The sequence below is a fragment of the Trachemys scripta genome, chromosome 1, assembly GCF_013100865.1.
Source record: "Trachemys scripta elegans isolate TJP31775 chromosome 1, CAS_Tse_1.0, whole genome shotgun sequence".
Taxonomy (NCBI): Eukaryota; Metazoa; Chordata; order Testudines; family Emydidae; genus Trachemys; species Trachemys scripta.
Genome location: NC_048298.1, coordinates 268,226,855 through 268,249,874, shown reverse-complemented (window position 1 = coordinate 268,249,874; position 23,020 = coordinate 268,226,855). Strand labels below are relative to the sequence as shown.

Sequence of the window (23,020 nt, the reverse complement as noted above, 5' to 3'; positions counted from 1 at the left end):
ATTATATAATTATTTGTGTTTATGTTATAGGAAGGTGGAGATTACACACCTCCATAATCTCATGGTTATCAAAACACCTGCATTGTGCAATTCAGGAAGGTTCTCTAATTCATTTTAAACCCATTTGGTCATTGGCTCAGATTGCTGATCCCCATTTTTAGTTCAGAACTCTTTATTCTAACTGTGGCTAGGAGTCCTGTGTCCTCTGAAGTTTGTTATTCACTGTTGCTGAGTGAGAAGGATGAAATCACTTGTTCTTAAATCAGAAAGAACCCCAAGTAGATGCTCTGCTCTCTTTGGTAGAGACAGACTGGGATGTGAGTTTTTGCTGATGCTTCCTGTTGCCAAGCGAACAGGGGAAGCAAGTGAAGATGTGTCCTTGATTCTTTCTATTTATTTCCCTCTCACAAGACTAACAAGCCTGGGAAGAAGCTCAATGCCTAGCTTCCTGCCCTAGCCATCCACTTCATTTGATCCCACTATCTTTGCGTACCAGACATCACCTTTGAATTCAAAGTCAATGAGATTAATTCAGTGAATAAAATTAAGCATGTGTGTAAATCTTGGAAAGATCGAGGTGTAAAATGACCAAAAAACAAAAAGGGAAAGGTGTACAACATGTGAGCAGAGAGATGACAGATTCATGTTATGCTTTGTTCTATGTGTTTATTTTTAATACATAAATATGTTTTATTTCTGGTACAAACACTTAGTTTTAGGTTTTTGGGGTGAACACTCTGGTTGAAGATCAGGGAGAGAAAGGGAGTGTTCAAATAAGAAAGGGATCTGTGTGTGTATATATGTGTGGTTCTGTGAGGGCATCAGTCATTGGGTTTGTGTGGGGGTGTCAGTCACTGGGATCTATGTCAGGGATCGGCAACCTTTCAGAAGTGGTGTGCCGAGTCTTAATTTATTCACTCTAATTTAAGGTTTCGCGTGCCAGTAATACATTTCAATGTTTTTAGAAGGTCTCTTTCTATAAGTCTATAATATATAACTAAACTATTGTTGTATGTAAATAAGGTTTTTTAAATGTTTAAGAAGCTTCATTTAAAATTAAATTAAAATGCAGAGCCCCTCAGACCAGTGGCCAGGACCCGGGCAGTGTGAGTGCCACTGAAAATCAGCTCGCATGGTGCCTTTGGCACGCGTGCCATAGGTTGCCTACCCCTGGTCTATATGTATGGATATGTGTGGTTCTGAGTAGGTCAGTCTCTGGAGTGCTTGTATGGAGGATGTCAGTCACTGGGGTGGTTCTTTGTGGGTGTCAGTCAAGGTCTGTCTGTGTGTGTAGGAACGTGTGTGGTTGTGGTGAGGGTGTCAAGCACTGCTGTCTCTGTGTATCTGAATGTAAGTCGGTTTTTGGGTGTGTCAGTCTCTGGGGTCTGTGTGTGGCTGAATATATGTAGTTCTGGAGATGTCAGGCTATCCGTCTATGGGGTGACTGAGGGGGGTGTCAGTCTCTGGGTCTGTGTACGTATGGGGTGGGGGAAGAGGCTGTGAGGCGTTGCCTGTCTGTCTCCCCGCTGCGGGCTGCGCTGGGATGGAGGGGGTGCTTTGCGGGGTCACCGCGCCACCTGCCCGCGAGTAACGTCGCTCGCTGGCTTGGGCTCTCGGCTTCGCTCCCCCTGCTGGGCCTGGCCGAGCCGCCGAGGGGAGCCCGCTGCCGCGGCGGGATAGAACAGAGCCCTCCAGCGGCCACGGTCCGCTCCAGCCGGCGTCGCGCACCGCCAGCGGGGCAGGAGAGGCGGGCTGACTCCGGCAGCGGCCCCGCCCCTGCCTTGGCGGGAGAGTCCATGTTCCGAGAGATGGGGGGGGGACTTGGAGGATTGGTCGGGCGACGAGCCCTCTTCCCCGGCCTGGCCGGCGCCGTGTCCGCCCCTCTCGCCAGGCTGCGGCCCTGGGCCGGCGCCGCCCACTCCGGAGCCGGGGGAGGAGGGTGATGTTCCCTTCCCCGCTCGCTGTGGTGCGGTCCCGGGGCGGGGCGGGGCGGAGTGGCAGCGGCGTGAGGCGCTGTCAGTGTCGGGTCCTGCAGCTCCGCGGAAGGAAGCGCCCAGAGCCCGCAGCATGGAGTCGCACCGCTGGCTGCCCCTGGAGGCCAATCCCGACGTGAGTGCTCGAGGCGGGGCGAAGGGAGCGACGGGGGGTAGGGGAAGTATGGGGAGAAGGGGACGGGGCTGGGGGATTATTGGGGGAGTGACTGGGGACTCGGAGACAATAGGGGGAAGGGGCTACGGGGTCAGGTGACAGGCGGGGGGTGATGAGGGAGGAGACAGTGACTGGGTGGGGGGCTGGAGCTATGGGGAGGGGATGATTATAGGGCACAGAGGGGACTTTGGTGGCTGTAACTGGGCTGGTGTGACAACTTACTCTCTTTTTTTCTGTTTTCTTTTCAGGTCATTAACCAGGTGAGCAGCTTTGTTTCATATAATAACCAGCTCCTTCCCCCCTCCACCACTCCCTTTACCATCACACCCAACTCCTCTCGCTTCCCTGTAATTAAAGGACCGTACCCCCTTCACAGCCCCAACAAAGCCTATTTTACTCCCATGTCCTTTTGGTGGGGCCTCCCATAGCCCATTTGACCCTGGTGGAGTTTCTGAAGAAGTGCAAACATTTTATTTCTCTGTGAGACAGTCCTAAGAGTAAAAAAGAACAGGAGTACTTGTGGCACCTTAGAGACTAACACATTTATTTGAGCATAAGCTTTTGTGGGCTACAGCCCACTTCTTTGGATGCATCGAAAGAATGTAGCCCACGAAAGCTTATGATCAAATAAATTTGTTAGTCTCTAAGGTGCCACAAGTACTCCTGTTATTTTTGCGGTTACAGACTAACATGGCTGCTACTCTGAAACCAGTCCGAAGAGTGCAAATAAGATAGGATTTTTTTTAAATGGGGAAGAAGTGAATTAATTATCAGGGTGTTTCCCACTGTTTATACATCAGTGTACATATTTGGGTCCTAATTCTGGGCTTGGTTGGATGTGCACTTCTGCATTAATGTACAATCCAAGAGGTAGCGCATGCAGATCCAATTGCAGAACTGGAGACATAGTCAAATTTTGCTCTGAAAAATGTATGTGAAAATGACATTGTTTAAAAAATCCATGTGTACCTTGCTTCTTATTCGGTCATATTTGCTCATTTTAGTGTTGGAAATAAGTTGTTGGTTAGGTTTTTTTATTCTGATTTCTCTTGTAGAACCAACACAGCTAAAGTGAGCTCTGTTCTACCTCATGCATCAGTAGAATGACTGGCTAAGTTCTGTTTGTAGGGCCACCTACATAGCCCTTAGTTGCAGCTGTGAATTCCTTAATAAAAGCAATAGGCTTGCCAAAGGCAGCATTTGGCTTGTATACATCTTTTGCTACTAATGATTGTGTTTGATATAGAAAACATAGCTTGACTTTTGCAGAGCAGAATCACATTTTTAAAATTAGTGGGATGCTGAAGTCCTATTACTCTGTGAAATAATCCATTGTGTGCCCTGAGTTGATCATGTACTTGCTCCTTATGTGTGTAGAATGTTTATTTTAAGAAAGTCCATGATAATGAAGTTAATTTATTGGAAGATGCAGGATAAGGAAGGTGGCTACTAGATCATTTTTTCTGGTTATTTCCACTTTCCCTATTAATCAGTGTAATTCAGCAGTTTCTATGCCAATGCTTTAATTTCAGTGCAATGACTTGACAAAAATAGTTTTAAACTAAAATGTCTGAGACTGCACCAGATGTTCTCTGCTTTTCCCCAGGCTTCTGGAATCTTACAACTTATGTTACAAAACCTGAAATAAACTACAAACTGGATAGCTGGACTGAATAGTCCTTTTGACAGCCAAGTTAAGTATCTGGTTACTTTTCAGTTAGAAAGAAAAAGGTGAAAATGAGACAATAGAAGCTTAAAGTTTATTAATTTTTAACAACTCATAACTATAATAATCACAAGCAAAAATGAAAGAGAAACTTAAACATGGTATAGTTTGGGACTAGCTAGCAGTGATAGGATGAAACTGAGGGAAAATTAGTGACATTTTTCAAAATGTAAGAATTATGCCATCTTGTATTAAACACTTAATTTGGCTTTTGCACATTTTAAAAAAACTAGCAATGTCTGAAAATGAATTTCTTCCATGTGAAGACTAACTAATGGAGACATCTGTTTTCCTTTGTAATCAACGGAAGAGCACTCAACTTGAACTTTCTTTTAGGAGTTTCAAAATTTAAAATATTGGTGGTATACATAGCTTTGTTTTAAACTACTTTTGTTTTTGATTACTTCATAGGCAGGGGAGATCTGTGAGGTATGAAGGATACATACTTCCCACTCGAAGTGCTCCTCTCCCTTTCTCTTAGCCAAGAAGGGAGGTTTACTTATCATTCATCTGCTCTTTATTCTAATTGAAAGAAATTCATTAAGTAGGGAGGAATAACAAAAACAAGGTACAACTTGAATGTACCAATCTTATCTTGCATTATTAATCTTATTAGCTTGTTTTCAGGATTCCTGCTAGATAAATTTGCTTCATTTTTGATGAGTTTTGAGTTAGAATTAGGTGAGAAGGGGAAAGAAAACTTTCTTTTCATTAGGTGTGGTGATGGTGAAAGGGACTGTGTGCAGGAAGGTGAAAATGGTTAATAGGAATGTAGATTCTTGAGGGTTCATATCTACCATAATCTATAATTCTTGTAACTTATAAAATAAAAACATTTTACTTAAAATAAATTCTGCATTTACCAATACGCTAAGTACATATGGAATGTTTCCTAAAAAATGCTCAGAGCGACATGTTTTTCCCACTGAAATGAAAGCGAAGGAAGGTCTAGTCACTGGGTGAGTGGTAGCTTCTATGAAGTAAACTCAATCTATTTTCATAGAAATATTAATTTAGGATACATTTAATATTGTGGATACTGGTCTGTGTGAGTGTGTATATAAATTTGAATGTGTCTAATATGATAGAAAAGCGGGGTTTGAAAGCAATTATACTTAATATCAGGAGACTTCCAAATAACGAAATGAAATAACTGTGGAATACTTTTTATACAGAAGTGCTGGAATTCATACCATACTGGAAAAAATCACTAGATAATATAGTACATTGACTAACCCTACATTGGCAGAGAAATGGACTAGATGACTTAACTATTCAGAAGGTTAGAAATGAAAAAATACATAAGTTGCATTTGCAAAGACTGTAGAATTTTTTTTTAATCTGATTTTCAGCCTAATGACTGAAAGAACTGAACAGATAATTTAATTTGTTAGGCACGCTGGATTTTCTAGATAGAATTGTGTTGTTCACACAGCAATCTGGTGCTAATTAATTGTTCATTTCTTAGAACACAAATATTTTCCTTGCTTTCTCTATTTCAGTTTTCCATATTTCAATGAACTAATTCAAATAAAGAAAACATTGTGTGCCTCTTTAGAAGATGCAGCTTTAGATAAATTAGATTTACTGCTTAAACAGTTTCTGCAGCTATGTGTCTGGAATTCTCACCTCTTCGGGGGTTGAAGTTTATTTACAATTTGTATAGCAAACCTGCATTCTTAGAACAATTCAGCTCCACCTCTGAAACTGATCATGAATGGCATGATTAGTAGATGCTACTATGGGGGGGGTATCTTCTTTTTTACGAATATAACTCTGTACAAGAATAGGGTGTTACCCATGTAATTGGACAGCAGTTAATCATATGCTGCTTACCTAAAATTCCTTTTCAGTTTCAAATAAAGTTGAATTTTACTTTCTTAAAGGCTGGGGGAATTCAGAACCCAACCTGGTTAATTATTGCTGCGGAGCGACTCATGTTATTCCATAGGATGTAAGGATGAGGATGCTTGTAGGCAGCCATAAAGTTCGTAAAGTGCCCTGTGATCCTTCAGAATGATAGATATTTTATGTCTATAACTATGGTGTACATTTTTGGCATTGATTTATTATATTTATATAATTATTGAAATCTATAAGCATAAATTTAAAGGACACTACTCAGTTACTAGAATATTTTTGGAACACACTGTTGTGTGGTTTTGTTTAACTTTAATGCTGTTGCTTACATAAGTGGTTAAGCAATATAATAATGTCCATTAAATATGAAGAATAACATTCACTTAATTTTACCATAATGTAAAAATAAAGAATCTGCACACTTTAAGCAAAGCCATGTTTTTGCTTTAACAAGTTTTGAGGAGATGTTGGTAATCATTTTAACCAATCGAAATTCATTTCAATAAGTAACTAAAAAGAGAGAAATCTATTAAATCAAGCTAATTTCAATCACTTTTAATATAAATCCACCCTTGCTTTATACTCCACATAATATTGCTTTCTCAGTGCCTTGTAAATCAGAGGTATTTTGTCATGTGAATTAAACTATTGAGACTGTTACAGATGAACATGTCACAGTTACAGGCTATGGGATCCAACGTAATGACTGTCAATTTCTCCTCCCGTATGGACAGGTTGCTGCACTGTGCAGTTTGTGAAAACGTTGTATTATAGCGGTGTTAGGAGCTACCAGTTTCTGAAATGCTTATTTAAATTGACATCTTGTTCCTTGCACTATCTATAATGTGTAGGTATTGGATTATCTATTTAAAAGATTGGAGATCAGATGGTAGGAGGTACCTTCTTTGGCTTTGAAGATAATATTCCATAACGGCAATCACCTGATGGCATATCACCACCAACTAGTGCTATACTTCAGAGATGCAATTCAGTACAATCAGAGCTCTGTGCTTACATTGCTGGACCTCTCTAAAGCCTTTACCACAATGGACCACAAGTTACTGCTAACCCACTTATATGTCATATAAGGAATAGATGGCCCAGCACTACAGTGGCTCCACTTGTACTTCTCTAGCAGAACTTGGAGACTGGTGATGAGGTAATCCTCCCCTCTGAAAGCCCTCACCTGCAAGATCCAATATGGATCTATACTATCCTTGCTTCTCTTAATATCTGCGTAAGACCTCTGGCAAAGATTACACATCCTGGGCTCAGCTGCCAAAGCTATGCTGATGATACTACTCAAAGTTGATGACACTGTACTCAGTAGTTATCAATAAATGGTTGACTGTCAAACTTGGAGGATGTATAAAGTGGGATCCTGCAGGGATCTGTCCTGGGTCCTGTACTAGTCAATATTTTCATTAATGACTTTGATAATGGAGGAGAATATACTTCTAAAACATGCAGGTAATACCAAGTTAGGTGTTGAAAGCACTTTGAATTCTAATCCTGTCGTCCACAATGTTCTTGGAAAATTGGAGAATTGGTCTGAAATCAATAAGATGAAATTCAGCATAGACAAGTGTAAAGTACTGCGTTTATGAAGGAAAAATCAAATGCAAAAACTGTCTAACCAGCAGTACTACAGAAAAGAGGGTTTAATGGATCATAAATTGAATATGAGCCAACAAGGTGGTGTTGCAAAAAAAGCAAATATCATTCTGGGGTGTATTAAAAGGAGTGGCTTAGGCAAGGTGTGGGAGGTAATTATTCCTCTCTTCTTGGTATTAATGAGTGACTTTAGCTAAGTACTGTGTCCAGTTTTGGACACATGCTTTAAGAAAGATTGCACTAATTGGAGTGTCCAGAGGAGAGCAACAAAAAGATTTAGAAAACATGATCTATGAGGAAAGGTTAAAAAAACTGGGCATGTTTAATCTTAAGAAAAGAGGACTGGAGGGTTGTGAGAAACTTAACAATTTTCTGCAGTATCCTGAGTGAACTTTATTGAATTAGGTTACAGCTTATTGAATTAATTTTAACAACTTTGGAGTTCATTGTATTAAAATGCAATTGTGTATGTGTTGTTGTGGAACTGTGTGTATTTCCATGGAAAGGGTAAATAGTAGAACAACTGGGGGTGATTAGGTAAATTCACTCCAGTTGTAACATCTTAAGAGAAGCCACCTGTTGGAAAGTTATGCATATACTAGTTCAAACTGGATTCTCCAGGGACCAACAGACAAAGAAAGGGTTTTTGGATAAATAACCTGGTTTTAAACTGGCTGAAGGCCTTGTTCCTGATCCAGCAATTGGACAGGACCCCTGGTCCACAGAGGGTCACAATCCTTTGGGCAGGTTTTGAAAGGATTGGGCATGCCAGAATTTGTTAAGGTTAGAGTTAATTCTGGGATGCTTATTAGCATGTGTGTTGGTTTTTATTGTTTTTAAGATGTTTTCTCTGTTATGTTTTTTACCTGAAGAATAAAGTGTGCTTGCATAGGAAGTGCTGCATAGTAACTTATATCTGTTGCCAGTCACCCCCCCTCTCAATGTGGAAAGGAAATATTCAACAGCTTTTTGCCCCAAGTTATGACTCCCACACTCTGGTTTGTGATAAAGCAAAAACAAATTTATTAGCTACAAAAAATAGATTTTAAGTGATTATAAGGGTTAGCAAACAGATCAAAGCAGATTACCTAGCAAATAAACAAGAATGCAATCTAGGCTTAATATACTAAAGAGATTGGATATGAGTAGCAAATTCTCACCCTAATTGTTGGTTCATGCAGGCTGCAGGCTCTTAAGGGGAAAGCTGCAATTGACTGCATCTTAAAAACCCCAGGTGTTCCTTTCACAGGCTAAAATTCCCTGTTAGCTTGGGTCCAGCACTCCTCCCCTTCCCCAGTTCAGTCCTTGTTCCTCAGGTGTTTCCAAGAGTCTCTTTAGGGCAGAGAGTTAGTGAAGAACCATGATCATGTCATTCCTCTGCCTTAAATAGCTTTTGCATATGGTGGGAACCCTTTGTCTCCAAGCTTGGTTCCCACACCTTTCAGTGGAAAAACACTGGTATTCTAGGATGGAGTCCAGTACCAGGTGATCTGGTCACATGCCCCTGTAGCATCATAGAAGCCATGACTCAGAGGCTTTTTGTAGCATCCTCAGGAAAGCTCCATGGTGGGAGATTAGCTTCTTCTAAGACCTATTGTTCTCCCTAATAGTCCATTGACTTGAATGGGCCCTTGCCAGCCAGCCAGCCATCCACACTGACAGTCTTTTGCCTAGTGGGCATTCCCCAGGTGTAAAAACATTTGTTATAGATATATAGACAATATTTCTAACTTCAGATACCAAAATGATGCACGCATACAAGTAGGATAATCATATTCAGTAAATCGTAACCTTTTTCATGATATCTGATTCCTTATCTTGCACAAAATACATCATAATTATTCCATACTCCTATCACAATAATATTACTATAAAAATATGGAGTGTAATGTCACATGTCACAGTGACCTCTTAAGGTCCCTTTCAGACATCAGTTCATAGAAATTTAGGGATCTTATTCTAAACTATTGCTATCACCACCACTACTAAAATGTCAGAAAACTTACAGCTCTTGGATGAAGAACGGCTGGCTCAAGCTGAACTCAGGCAAGACTGAAGTGATGCTGTCTGGAAAGGGGAAAAACGTTATCCTCACCTTCCTTTGAAGATGTGCAGCCCCTATTCATCAAAGTGGTGTGAATGCTAAGGATTCCTGTTTGACTACTTTCTAAATTTGGATGACTAGGAAGTATTGGTAGGTAGAAACGTACTGCTAACCCCATTTTACAGATGGAGAACTGAGATAACGAGACTGAGGGCCAGATTTTTTTAAGATACTTAGGTGACTAAAGATGCACATACACATTTCAAGTGATTTGCCCAAGGTCAGCTGGGAAGTCTGTTGTAGAGCAGGGATTTAAACCTGGGTCTCCTGAGTTTGGGGCAGCACCTTTACTGTTGGACCATTCTTTGTCTACCCATGAATTATCCTTCCTCTAGATCTGTGTGTAGGCATGAAGGAGGCAGAACAAATTCCAATGGCTGGAAGTTGAAGCTAGACAAATTAGACTAGAAATAAGGCACAAATTGTTTTAACTAGATGTTCATAATGGTTCCTTCCACTCCTGTCACTTTAAGTTTGTGAAGGGGACTATTTCACAGTCCCTCACAGTTTGTGGCAGAATTTAGAATGAATCTTTTAGGAAATTGATCCATCTGAAGTAATTGAAATGTTAACTCATTTTGCTAAGTATGAATTTATTTACCTTTGAAGCTGCTGCAGTAATGTAGCAGTAGTCTCTTTTGCATGCTTAACATTCTGGCTTTTGTTCTGCCTTTTTTTTTGCTTTCACTTACCTTTTGTTTCTATTTCCTTGTTTCCACTTAGTTGTTGTTCGACAGTCTCTCTTACAGATATGACTAGACTAACAGTCTGACTCTCATGCAAAACTAGCACTCATCTTAGTGAATGGCATACAGTATAAAGAAAAGCCAGTGTCTCCCTCGTACAAACAAGTGAAACTGCTTACTGTACCAGATTACACTGTAGCATGGCAGAGAAGATGGTATTTTTTACTGCTCTAAATTTCTTGGATGAAAGGAGCTGTAGGTGCTGCATGTGTTTGTAAAACAGAATTCTGTTAGTCTTAAAGGTGCCACAGAACCCTCTGTTGCTTTTTACAGATTCAGACTAACACGGCTACCCCTCTGATACTTGACACCATGTTTTTATAGTACATAGTAAATAACGCACAGCCCATTGACAGCTTATTTGGAAAGGTAGGCTGAACAGAACCAGGTCCATTATACATGATGGTCTAGATTATTGAGACAGCCCTTCTGTGCTTGACAGAAGGATGGTATTGAGGAATATGTGACTTTATGCTCTAATCTTCAATCCTGGAGTCGTCATGCCAGTTCCAAGACTCAATATAGAGCAGCCTCAGGGCAGCTGCAAATTATGCCCATTTGTAACAGCCTCAAAGTGTTGTTACAACTGCCAGGGATTAGCTGGACATAGAACCTCCCTAGCCCCAACTCCTGTGCTGGGAAAGGGGAGAGAGAAGGAGCCATTCTGCTGGCTTTGTGCTTGCTAGTGATTTCCCCCCACACTGAGAGTCTGCAGGTTAGGTCACTTTTCCATTTGCTTGGTGCAGTGCCATAAAACAGGCAGAATGAAGGCCAGGATCTGGTCCAGTGTAGCTGTACCTCAGCACATTAAGTATTAATTGTGAATCTTGCTGGACGTATATTCCAGAAGTAGCTCTCCAATTGCGAAGAGGCAGGGAGTTGGTATCTCTTTAAAGAGTGATGCTGCTTTTACTCAGTGATGAAACTGACACAACTGGAAGTATGAGTATTGTGAAAACCTTTCCATTTGTTGATGCAAGTGAAAAGCTTGCAGTTTTCTCATTGATCCTCCATTGCCATTTTAAATGTACTTTCAGTTCTAATTAGGCTATTCTTTCTGTACATTTTCATGAGGTCCTGAAGCATAGTTTTCAAGCACTATTTAAATGTTTTGGTACCTCTGAATTCTTTAAAACAGCTTTTAAAAAAATTATACTATTGGAGTAGTTTCTTACCTGATCATTTCCTCTCTGCTAGCAGTGTCTCCCATAATTCTGCTCCCCCTGGATGTCTTCCTAGCCAAGGGATAGTATTTAATTTTGGTAGTTATGCTTGTAGGCCATAGTCTATTGTACATAATTTATGGGTTGGCATTGAAGCTTTTGTTACTAATTATATTGTATGAGTTTGTACACAACTTTGGAATGAATCATGTGGTAGCAGGCTGGAGAAGAGTGTGTGGGTAGCACAGGGTGTGCTACAGCTTTGAACTGTCTCCAGAAACTACAGGGAGGAGGGCAATCGCCCATGTGTATCAGAATTGTGGGAGATTCAGCTAGCAGAAAGGAAATTATAATGTAAGACATTTACCATTCTTATGTATCCAGTACATTTAAGGTAGTTTAATTATATTTTTAAATTCTGTTTTTGCCTATTGAAGTTCAATTTCATCCAAATAAAGATTGACACAGATTATTAATCTAGTAAATAAAAATACATCATGCATCACTTAATTAAAATGTAAGAATTAAGAATCTTAAATGTGTATAAGCGATATAATTGCTTTAAACATGTATAAATACACACTAATCTCCTGGTTTTAAAAAAAAAAAATACCAAATTCAGAGTAAAGGCTAGAAGTAATTGCAAATCAAGTAGTCTAAGATAATGCTTTAAAGGTTACCAACCAATGAGAATTACCCTTTCTCTAGGAGCATAACTAAAACATCCAAATGCAAAGTAAGACTAAAATTGATGATTTAAACCAAGGTTTCCTGATTGTTGATTTAAATCATGATTAAAATCAATTATTTAAATCATTTTTACTTTAATCAATCCACTATGTCTAGATCCTTGTATACTTCCTTTTTAACTCTGAATCTGATCTCCACTTAACTTATAATGAGAGTTTTGGCTAATAGTTCTGCACTGTGAGATGGCAAGTGAGGAGAATATTGGGAATAAAATGTTCAAAATGGCTACATGTCTAAACTTCCCAAATCAGTGGGTGTAAATGACAGCTGTTAAAAGAAAATGTAATAAACTAAAAATGGTTGGAAGTATTTCATTGCTTTTCCTTCCTTCCTCCCATACATCCTTACAAATACGTTTAGTCTTGTGCATTCTGTTTCTCCAAGGGATAACAATCTTCTTTTATATCTTCAAACATTGGTAATGGGTACCCTGGGCTTCCTTTAATGAAAGACACCCACCATGCCTCTCATCCAATGCAAGACTAATTTTAATCAGTATTTAAGTGAGTTTTCTAATTTATTTCAAATAATCAAGGAATGACTACAGTAATAAAAATACTCATACTTTTTTGCGGGGGGTACTTTTCATTGTAAACATCCCAGCCAACATCCTTGAGCAAAAAAAGTAGGTCAGATTTGAATAAATCTACATAAGTGTACATACCTTTTAATTGATCTAAATAAATTTGCATAAATATATATGTACCCAGTGGGGGCACCATGCTAGGGAGGAGAGGGCAAAGAGATGTTTTTAATTTTGTCTCCCCCTTCCTGTTAGTGAAAGGGAATGATGTAGGATTCTCAACTGGAAAGACAAGAACCCCTGTTAGAGGCAGGTTCAGCTTCCTTTTTTTTTTAATGGCTAGGCGAGCAGTGGGTCATGATCCAAAAGCATTTTTTCTGTTGTAATGTGTGGTCGTGGTATGGGAAAGGTTGAGTACCACTGATCTAGAATCTAGTGAATAGTTCTGAAGAAACAAACTGAGAACTATATAAACAACAAGGAGTCTGGTGGCACCTTAAAGACTAACAGATTTATTTGGGCATAAGCTTTCGTGAGTAAAAACCTCACTTCTTCGGATGCATAGAGTGAAAGTTACAGATGCAGGCATTATATACTGACACATGGAGAGCAGGGAGTTACTTCACAAGTGGAGAACCAGTGTTGACAGAGCCAATTCAATCAGGGTGGATGTAGTCCACTCCCAATAATAGATGAGGAGGTGTCAATTCCAGGAGAGGAAAAGCTGCTTCTGTAGTGAGCCAGCCACTCCCAGTCCCTATTCAAGCCCAGATTAATGGTGTTGAATTTGCAAATGAATTTTAGTTCTGCTGTTTCTCTTTGAAGTCTGTTTCTGAAGTTTTTTTGTTCAATGATAGTGACTTTTAAATCTGTAATAGAATGACCAGGGAGATTGAAGTGTTCACTTACTGGCTTATGTATGTTACCATTCCTGATGTCCGATTTGTGTCCATTTATTCTTTTGCGGAGGGACTGTCCGGTTTGGCCAATGTACATGGCAGAGGGGCATTGCTGGCACATGATGGCATATATGACATTAGTGGATGTGCAGGTGAATGAGCCCCTGATGGTGTGGCTGATGTGGTTGGGTCCTGTGATGCTGTTTCCAGAGTAGATATGGGGACAGAGTAGGCAACGAGGTTTGCTACAGGGATAGGTTCCTGGGTTGATGTTTCTGTGGTGTGGTGTGTAGTTGCTGGTGAGTATTTGCTTCAGGTTGGGGGGTTGTCTGTAAGCGAGGACTGGCCTGCCTCCCAAGGTCTGTGAGAGTGAGGGATCATTTTCTAGGATAGGTTGTAGATCGTGGATAATGTGCTGGAGAGGTTTTAGCTGGGGGCTGTATGTGATGGCCAGTGGTGTTCTGTTATTGTCCTTGTTGGGCTTGTCCTGCAGTAGGTGATTTCTGGGTACCCGTCTTGCTCTGTCAATCTGTTTCCTCACTTCCCCAGGTGGGTATTGTAGTTTTACGAATGCTTGATAAAGATCTTGTAGGTGTTTGTCTCTGTCTGAGGGGTTGGAGCAAATTCGGTTGTATCTTAGGGCTTGGCTGTAGACAATGGATCGTGTGATGTGTCTTGGATGGAAGCTGGAGGCATGTAGGTACGTATAGCGGTCAGTAGGTTTCCGGTATAGGGTGGTGTTTATGTGACCATCAATTATTTGTATTGTAGTGTCCAGGAAGTGGATCTCTTGTGTGGACTGGTCCAGGCTGAGGTTGATGGTGGGGTGGAAATTGTTGAAGTCCAGGTGGAATTCTTCAAGGGCCTCCTTTCGTGGGTCCATATGATGAAGATATCATCAATATAGCGCAAGTAGAGGAGGGGCATTAGGGGATGAGAGCTGAGGAAGCGTTGTTCTAAGTCTCCACTTGTGAAGTAACTCCCTGCTCTCCATGTGTCAGTATATAATGCCTGCATCTGTAACTTTCACTCTATGCATCCGAAGAAGTGAGGTTTTTACTCACGAAAGCTTATGCCCAAATAAATCTGTTAGTCTTTAAGGTGCCACCAGACTCCTTGTTGTTTTTGTAGATACAGACTAACACGGCTACCCCCTGATACTTGACACCATGCAAGGCACTAAATTTAGCCGTATGGAGTGGAAATCCATCAACCTCAACAAAAAACTTGCACAGATACAGACAGACATCATCTTCCTCTCCAAATGCAAACAGATGACATCATACCAAAAGGACTGAAGGTAAAAAATCCATTGCAATCAACATACTACACTGAGTATGGTGAGAGACTGTGCCACACACTCTCAAAGAAACTGAGGAACCACCTGATCAGCATCCTGTACAGCAGACAGGAGAAGATCAAGAATGAGCTCTCAGAACTGGAGACTCTCATACAATACCAGCCTTCTACACAAACTTCCACGTGGCTGGACTTTACAAAAATGAGACAAGCCATTTACAATGCACACTTCACTTCTCTACAGAGGAAAAAGGACTGTAAGCTATCTAAACTAATACCTGCCACTGTGGGCTATAAAAATGGTACCCTTAACTCATCTAACAACATTGTCAATCTTTCCAACCACACTCTTAGCCCAGCAGAAGAGTCTGTCCTATCTCGGGGACTCTCTTTCTGTCCCACCGTCCCCACGAACATGATACAGTTCTGCGGTGATCTGGAAGCCTACTTTCGTCGTCTCCGACTCAAGGAATATTTTCAACGCACCACTGAACAGTGCACTGACCCACAGGAACCCTCCTACCAACACTACAAGAAGAAGAACTCTGCGTGGACTCCTCCTGACGGTCGAAATGACAGACTGGACCTGTACATAGAGTGTTTCCGCAGACGTGCACAGGCTGAAATTGTGGACAAACAACATCACTTGTCCCATAACCTCAGCCGTACAGAACGCAATGCCATCCACAGCCTCAGAAACAACTCTGACATTATCATCAAAGGAGCTGACAAAGGAGGTGCTGTAGTCATAATGAACAGGTCAGATTATGAACAGGAGGCTGCCAGGCAACTCTCCAAGACCACATTCTACAGGCCACTATCCTCTGATCCCACTGAGGAATACCAAAAGAAACTACACCATCTGCTCAAGAAACTCCCAGCTACAGTACGGGAACAAATCTACATGGACACACCTGCAGAACCCCGACCAGGGGTATTCTATCTGCTACCCAAGATCCATAAACCCGGAAACCCTGGACGCCCCATCATCTCAGGCATTGGCACTCTGACAGCAGGATTATCTGGCTATTTGGACTCTCTCCTCAGACCCTATGCTACCAGCACTCCCAGCTATCTTCGAGACACCACCGACTTCCTGAGGAAACTACAATGCATTGATGTTCTTCCTGAAAACACCATCCTGGCCACCATGGATGTAGAAGCACTTTACACCAATATTCCACATGAGGATGGACTACAAGCTGTCAGGAACAGTATCCCTGATGAGGCCACAGCAAGCCTGGTGGCTGAGCTTTGTGACTTTGTCCTCACCCACAACCACTTCAGATTTGGGGACAACTTATACCTTCAAGTCAGTGGCACTGCTATGGGTACTCGCATGGCCCCACAGTATGCCAACATTTTTATGGCTGACTTAGAACAACGCTTCCTCAGCTCTCGTCCCCTAATGCCCCTCCTCTACTTGCGCTATATTGATGATATCTTCATCATATGGACCCACGGAAAGGAGGCCCTTGAAGAATTCCACCTGGACTTCAACAATTTCCACCCCACCATCAACCTCAGCCTGGACCAGTCCACACAAGAGATCCACTTCCTGGACACTACAATACAAATAATTGATGGTCACATAAACACCACCCTATACCGGAAACCTACTGACCGCTATACGTACCTACATGCCTCCAGCTTCCATCCAAGACACATCACACGATCCATTGTCTACAGCCAAGCCCTAAGATACAACCGAATTTGCTCCAACCCCTCAGACAGAGACAAACACCTACAAGATCTTTATCAAGCATTCGTAAAACTACAATACCCACCTGGGGAAGTGAGGAAACAGATTGACAGAGCAAGACGGGTACCCAGAAATCACCTACTGCAGGACAAGCCCAACAAGGACAATAACAGAACACCACTGGCCATCACATACAGCCCCCAGCTAAAACCTCTCCAGCACATTATCCATGATCTACAACCTATCCTAGAAAATGATCCCTCACTCTCACAGACCTTGGGAGGCAGGCCAGTCCTCGCTTACAGACAACCCCCCAACCTGAAGCAAATACTCACCAGCAACTACACACCACACCACAGAAACATCAACCCAGGAACCTATCCCTGTAGCAAACCTCGTTGCCTACTCTGTCCCCATATCTACTCTGGAAACAGCATCACAGGACCCAACCACATCAGCCACACCATCAGGGGCTCATTCACCTGCACATCCACTAATGTCATATATGCCATCATGTGCCAGCAATGCCCCTCTGCCATGTACATTGGCCAAACCGGACAGTCCCTCCGCAAAAGAATAAATGGACACAAATCGGACATCAGGAATGGTAACATACATAAGCCAGTAAGTGAACACTTCAATCTCCCTGGTCATTCTATTACAGATTTAAAAGTCACTATCATTGAACAAAAAAACTTCAGAAACAGACTTCAAAGAGAAACAGCAGAACTAAAATTCATTTGCAAATTCAACACCATTAATCTGGGCTTGAATAGGGACTGGGAGTGGCTGGCTCACTACAGAAGCAGCTTTTCCTCTCCTGGAATTGACACCTCCTCATCTATTATTGGGAGTGGACTACATCCACCCTGATTGAATTGGCTCTGTCAACACTGGTTCTCCACTTGTGAAGTAACTCCCTGCTCTCCATGTGTCAGTATATAATGCCTGCATCTGTAACTTTCACTCTATGCATCCGAAGAAGTGAGGTTTTTACTCACGAAAGCTTATGCCCAAATAAATCTGTTAGTCTTTAAGGTGCCACCAGACTCCTTGTTGTTTTTGTAGATACAGACTAACACAGCTACCCCCTGATACTTGAGAACTATATAAACTGCATTGTTATGGCCTGGCTTTCATTAATCTCTGTCTAGGTAAAATGGGTACTTTATGATGGGTGTCATAGGGTTATTTTTATTATATATCATCCTTCTTGCAAAAGAACACCTTTAAAGTGTACTCTGTAAAATGTTCAAACATTAATCTCTTTAGTGAAGAAGGTCCTCTTAGGGGTCAGATTGCTCAAATCAAGTGACTGTAAATGAGTTACGTGCCTATTAACACTCAATATGGTATACTTTGCAAAATGCATGGGCGGGGACGGGGTTTCTTAAATCCATGCACTCAACTTTCATCTATTACAGATCCATGTGCTCCTCTGGGATCTTCCTTGTCTCAGTGACTAAAATACAACTTGAAAAATTGTTGACTTGACCATCCACTTTTCCCCACTCCATATGGCTGTTTAAATATAGGGAAAACTGTTTATACTATAACAATGGCTCTTCAGTATATCTTGATTAGCAAAGCATTATACTTTTTCAGTTTGTCAGTCAGTCATTACAATTTAACCTCACTTCATCCTCCTGTTTACCTCTCGACTATCTTGATCTGCCCAAAGTCTATTAAAGTGTATTTAACTTCACAGGTGATCAAAACGTGCTTCTAGTAGATGAATTATTTATTAACAAATCTGTTTAATACTGTGCATTTTTCTTTTCATTACTAGTTTCTCAAACAGTTAGGTATACATCCTGACTGGCAATTTGTAGATGTGTATGGTATGGATCCAGAACTACTTAGCATGGTGCCAAGACCTGTTTGTGCGGTGCTACTTCTCTTCCCAGTAACAGAAAAGGTAAATATTTACTAACGATACTTAGTCATTCAAAATCAGTAGATCAGTCAAAATGCCCCATCATACATAATATGAAATCTGTAATTCTCTACGTCAGTGAAATAGGTAATGAGACTAAAAAAACCAACAAGCTTTCTTCAAAGTTCCTCTGGTTTGTGATACGTTCTGTTCTTGTCAAAATAAGATTATTAAACAAAACTACAATTGCAGAAGTATTAACAATAAATGTATAAACAAAGGAAATCTGATGTTGCTCTCAGTCAGCGATAGATGTGAATGATATTTTAAAGGATTTTGAGATCTTCTCTTAATGGAACTGCAATATTTATTTTTGTTCTTTTAACATTTATACCACATTAAGGCATGAACAAAGTGGTAAGATGGGATACGGAAAATGTGGACAATATCAAACAGCCATTTATAAAATATATATTGATAATGCAGTCCGAGCTTTAATTACTGTCTAGAGAAGCCTGTAACTCCAACATAGCTTTCATTTCTTGGACAGACTGGGGATGTTTGTTACTGAGGCAGAATTGGGGATCATCTTTGTTTTTGATTTGTATTTTTTTGTCAAGAGGGGTTAAAGCAGGGGTGGGCCAACTTTTTGGCCCGAGGGCCACATCGGGGAATAGAAATTGTATGGAGGGTCATGAATGCTCACGAAATTGGGGTTGAGGTGCAGGAGGGGGTGGGGGCTCTGGGGTGGAGCTGGGGATGAGGAGTTTGGGGTGTAGGAGGGTGCTCTGGGCTGGGACAGAGGTCAGGAGGGGATCAGGGCTGGGGCAGGGGTGCGGGAAGGGGTTCAGGTTCTGGCTGGGGGTGTGGGCTCTGGGGTGGGGCTGTTGGTTTTTCCACTGGGTTTATTTGGGTTGGGGAAAAGAACAATAAGCTCCCTAAACTGAACTTTTGTCCCAATGTCTTAACTCTCTTATCCTGGGGAATGGGGTAATCCATTATTAAAATGCTGTTATGGTGTCATATCAATGGACTACTTGTGGCTAGTTTGAGTACTGTACCCATAAGTGTGCAAAGGACATGAGTCCTAGAAAGATCTCTCTTATGGCTTGTGTTTGTCACTTTTTTCACTCTACTATAATTTAATCTTAATTTGTTCAGGTTTTCAGGAAAAATACTGCTAAGATATGTGTATGACATTCTGGGGACCAGTCCAGACCAGTGAGGTGTTGCCTCATCACCTGCCCTGCAACCTTGGGTGCCTTAGAATGCTTTGCTGCTGTAACTACCAACCTGGGCCACTCACAAACAGCATGCAGGTCACACCTTGAGTGTCTGTGTGTGATGGGGCACTCACCTTTTCCAAATGCCTCCTTTGGCTGGTTGTGGAGCTGCAATTATCTTGGTACCCTGTAGGTTGGTTCAGTGGCTCAGCCCTCTGACTAAGTCTCACAATCAACAACCCAGGGACCCTACAAGCAGCAGTTGCACACTGCTCTCTTTAACTCTGACTGCTGTTTTCCCTGGGCTTCTTCCCACTGGGTCTCTTCCCTTTTAGGATTACTGTTCTCAGGTCCACTCTCTCCTTTCAAAAAGCAAAATGCAGCTTCTGGTTATCTTGCAAGCTTCTGTGGCCAGAGCAAAGCACCCTTTCTTCCTTCAGGTCCCACCTGGGAACTGACCTACTCAGGCCCTGCAGTCTTTTATCTGAGCCTGCTGGGCTCTGATTGGCTGCTTTCCTGCAGCTTTTCTAGGCAGGCCTGGAGGACCCTGGGGCAGGGTATGGTAGGACCACTAGGCGTACAGCAGAGGGCCTCAGAGGGCCTGATGCACACTGTGTATAACTGTAGCCTTCCAGCACACTCCAGTCATGCACTGGCTTCCACCAGCCTTGGTTACCACTTGCAGGGTAACACCAACACACTCCCAGTCCTAAATTCCCCCCCCAAACATGTGTTCTGCACTGTCCAGCCCTTTCCTGCACAGTTCCTATGTTCCCTTACAGGGGCAACAGACCTAAAATAATATTGAACAGTTTGCTACTTGAAATGGAGTTACCCAGACAACTCAGTTTGAATACAACACTAGATTAGTTTTTATAAAAGAAAAGACAAGTTTTATTTAACTACAAAGAGATTTTAAGCAAGTACAAATATAAGGCATTAAAGTAAGAAATGGCTACAAGAGAAAAAAATAGAACACTGTCTAGTAACTAAAACTTAATAAACTAGACTTGGTTCAAGGAGAAATCTTTACCACATGATCCCAGTAACAGGGCTGATCAAATTATCAGGTCAGAACCCTTTCCAAAGGTCTGGGTTTTTTTTGTCGTCTTCAGCGAAAGGGCGAGAAAGGAGGATAGAGAATGAACACCCGGGGTGTTTTTGCCTCTCCATTTTATAATCCATTCACCCTTGAAATGCCTTTTCCTGAGGGTTACTCTTAAATACACGTTCCGTCCAGCTGTGAGGATGCAGACATGAGGTCTCCTAGTGAAAGATCTTGTTTGTTAAAATGCAAATCGATCCATTCCTACCCCTCTTCACTGCCAAAGAATGGCTACTTGACTAGTGATCGCCAGTCAGCTTTGACCCCTGGCTAGAGTCGTCAGTTTGTCCTTTGTCTTTGAGAAACTGGTTTACCCACTCCCCAGATTTGCCTGGTTAAACACCTTGAATCATAATTTCAGCTTATGTTCATAACTCTACATATAATGTTGCTACATATATTTCACCATGATATAATTGTCCAGCGAGTTGTTAGTTTTCAAATGATACCTTACAAAGCATATTTTGTACAAAAATTATTACAGTAGTGTATAAGGTATGAATACAGAGCTGCATTCAGTCAGTGTGCATTGTGGTATATATTAGTGTGACTCCTTTTTGAGCCATTCTACTTTTGCAAATGGGTGCTTCTTGTTGTCAGATCCTTTCCTTATTTTCTGATACTTCCACATCTCTCAATCTCCAGCCCTTACATCAGTACTAGTTCTTTGACAGAGGGGGACTGAATAAGCCTCTTTTTAGAACTGTTAATGTGCCTCACAATTAGTGCTGCATAGCTTGCCTGGGTAGTCTGGAATGCTTACAGCAGAGCAGGCATTCTTTCCTTCTTGAAGGCCAACCTGGCTGCAATGTGTATTACTCCTAACCTCTGCTGGCCAATTCAGTGAGTAACAATGCCCAGAAATTGAATATGCCTTAATAGCAGTATTGCTAGTACCAACAAGTAGTTTTGTAATCCCATAAATGTATTTTTGTAGTGTTCTGCTTAAAGAAATGTAATGGATTTTTTTGCAGCAGCATTGCTGTAAAAAAGTGCACAATAGAGCATTTTAAGGACATGTATAATGCAGATATGGCTATTTGCTAAGAGATTTATAACTACATCGCTACCTCGATATAACGCTACCCAATATAACATGAATTCGGATATAACGCTGTAAAGCAGTGCTCTACGGAGGCGGGGATGCGCACTCCGGTGGATCAAAGCAAGTTCAATATAACGCGGTTTCACCTATAACGTGGTAAGATTTTTTGGCTCCCGAGGACAGCGTTATATCGAGGTAGAGGTGTATTATTTATTATAACCCTTTTTATTTCTGTGATTAATCAAGGAATTAAAGGAGGGAAGCATAGTATTTCTAGAGTGTACAACATTCCAGCAGTAGATAAGAGAATGGAATGTTCTATAATTGACAAAACCAGCTGTCTAGTGCTTTCAGGTTTGCTGTGCTGACTGATAAAAAATCAGTCATCAGGGCAGCATATTGAAAAGGTGGAAAGACTTAAAATCAGGGCACACCTTCATTCTTGTAGTCCGGATTGTCTATCTGAAAACCTGTCTACTGTGTTCTACTTGCAAGCAGCTGTTTCTGGTTTATTTGTCTTACCAGTTTTTGTAAAAGCACAGTGTATTTCTTGTATACTTATTTATTGGTAAACTTCTCCACAGCAGAGTAGATCACACCAAGAAATGAAACCATACAGTAATATGTGTATACTGGGCTGAACATCAGCAAAAAAACCTCCCACTTCCATAGTTGTAGAGTATTTTCAAAGCAAAACAAGCTTTTGCTCCTAAGGGTAGCTTCTTTTCAGCAGAAATCCGGGAACTTGTACTGAGACCCAGAGTTTGCTTCATTGACTCTGAGGGGCTCTCAGCAGCTCCAATTCCCTCAACAGTGTCTTTCCGTCTGAATGGAAGGAAGCTGCTTATATCCTTTCCCAGACAGCTTTGGTAGAGCGACCTACAAACGCCAGCAGACCTTGAACTAAGACTTCCAGTGGTTCCCTGCAAAGGGGAATCCACCCAGGAGCTCCATCATCATACTCTAAACAGCAGAAGCAATGGTCTGGATATACTTCCTTCCTAAAACCATTTCTTCACTCCTTATTGGCTACCTTCTTTATCCCAAAGGTCTCTACAGTAGTTGACAAACTCTGGAATCCTCTTGTGCACCCCAGGATGCTTCCCTCACCAGTAGACCCTGTTAAAACATGAATACATGTGTAAATTTAATAATTTTCAGATTACACAGCCAAATTGTGTGTCATGGAATAAACTGAACAGAATAAACAAAATTGTCGTATTATTATTATGGCCTC

The 23,020-nt window shown here is 41.4% G+C and overlaps 1 protein-coding gene across 3 annotated transcripts in view; it reads left to right on the top strand.

Annotated features, from left to right (window-relative positions):
- The first annotated feature begins 1,856 nt into the window (after positions 1–1,856).
- Positions 1,857–23,020, top strand: part of UCHL3 (ubiquitin C-terminal hydrolase L3) — a 59,219-nt gene continuing 38,055 nt past the window's right edge. Inside the window, exons 1-4 of one of the 3 annotated variants that reach the window (XM_034758340.1) lie at positions 1,857–2,109; positions 2,397–2,408; positions 3,755–3,841; positions 18,324–18,452. In XM_034758340.1, the coding sequence (XP_034614231.1) occupies positions 18,378–18,452 (75 nt within the window). In that variant the 5' untranslated portion in view covers positions 1,857–2,109; positions 2,397–2,408; positions 3,755–3,841; positions 18,324–18,377. Of the gene's footprint in view, positions 2,110–2,396; positions 2,409–3,754; positions 3,842–9,356; positions 9,543–18,323; positions 18,453–23,020 lie in introns of those variants that run through there. The other 2 variants (XM_034758339.1, XM_034758341.1) reach the window with 2 other exon arrangements.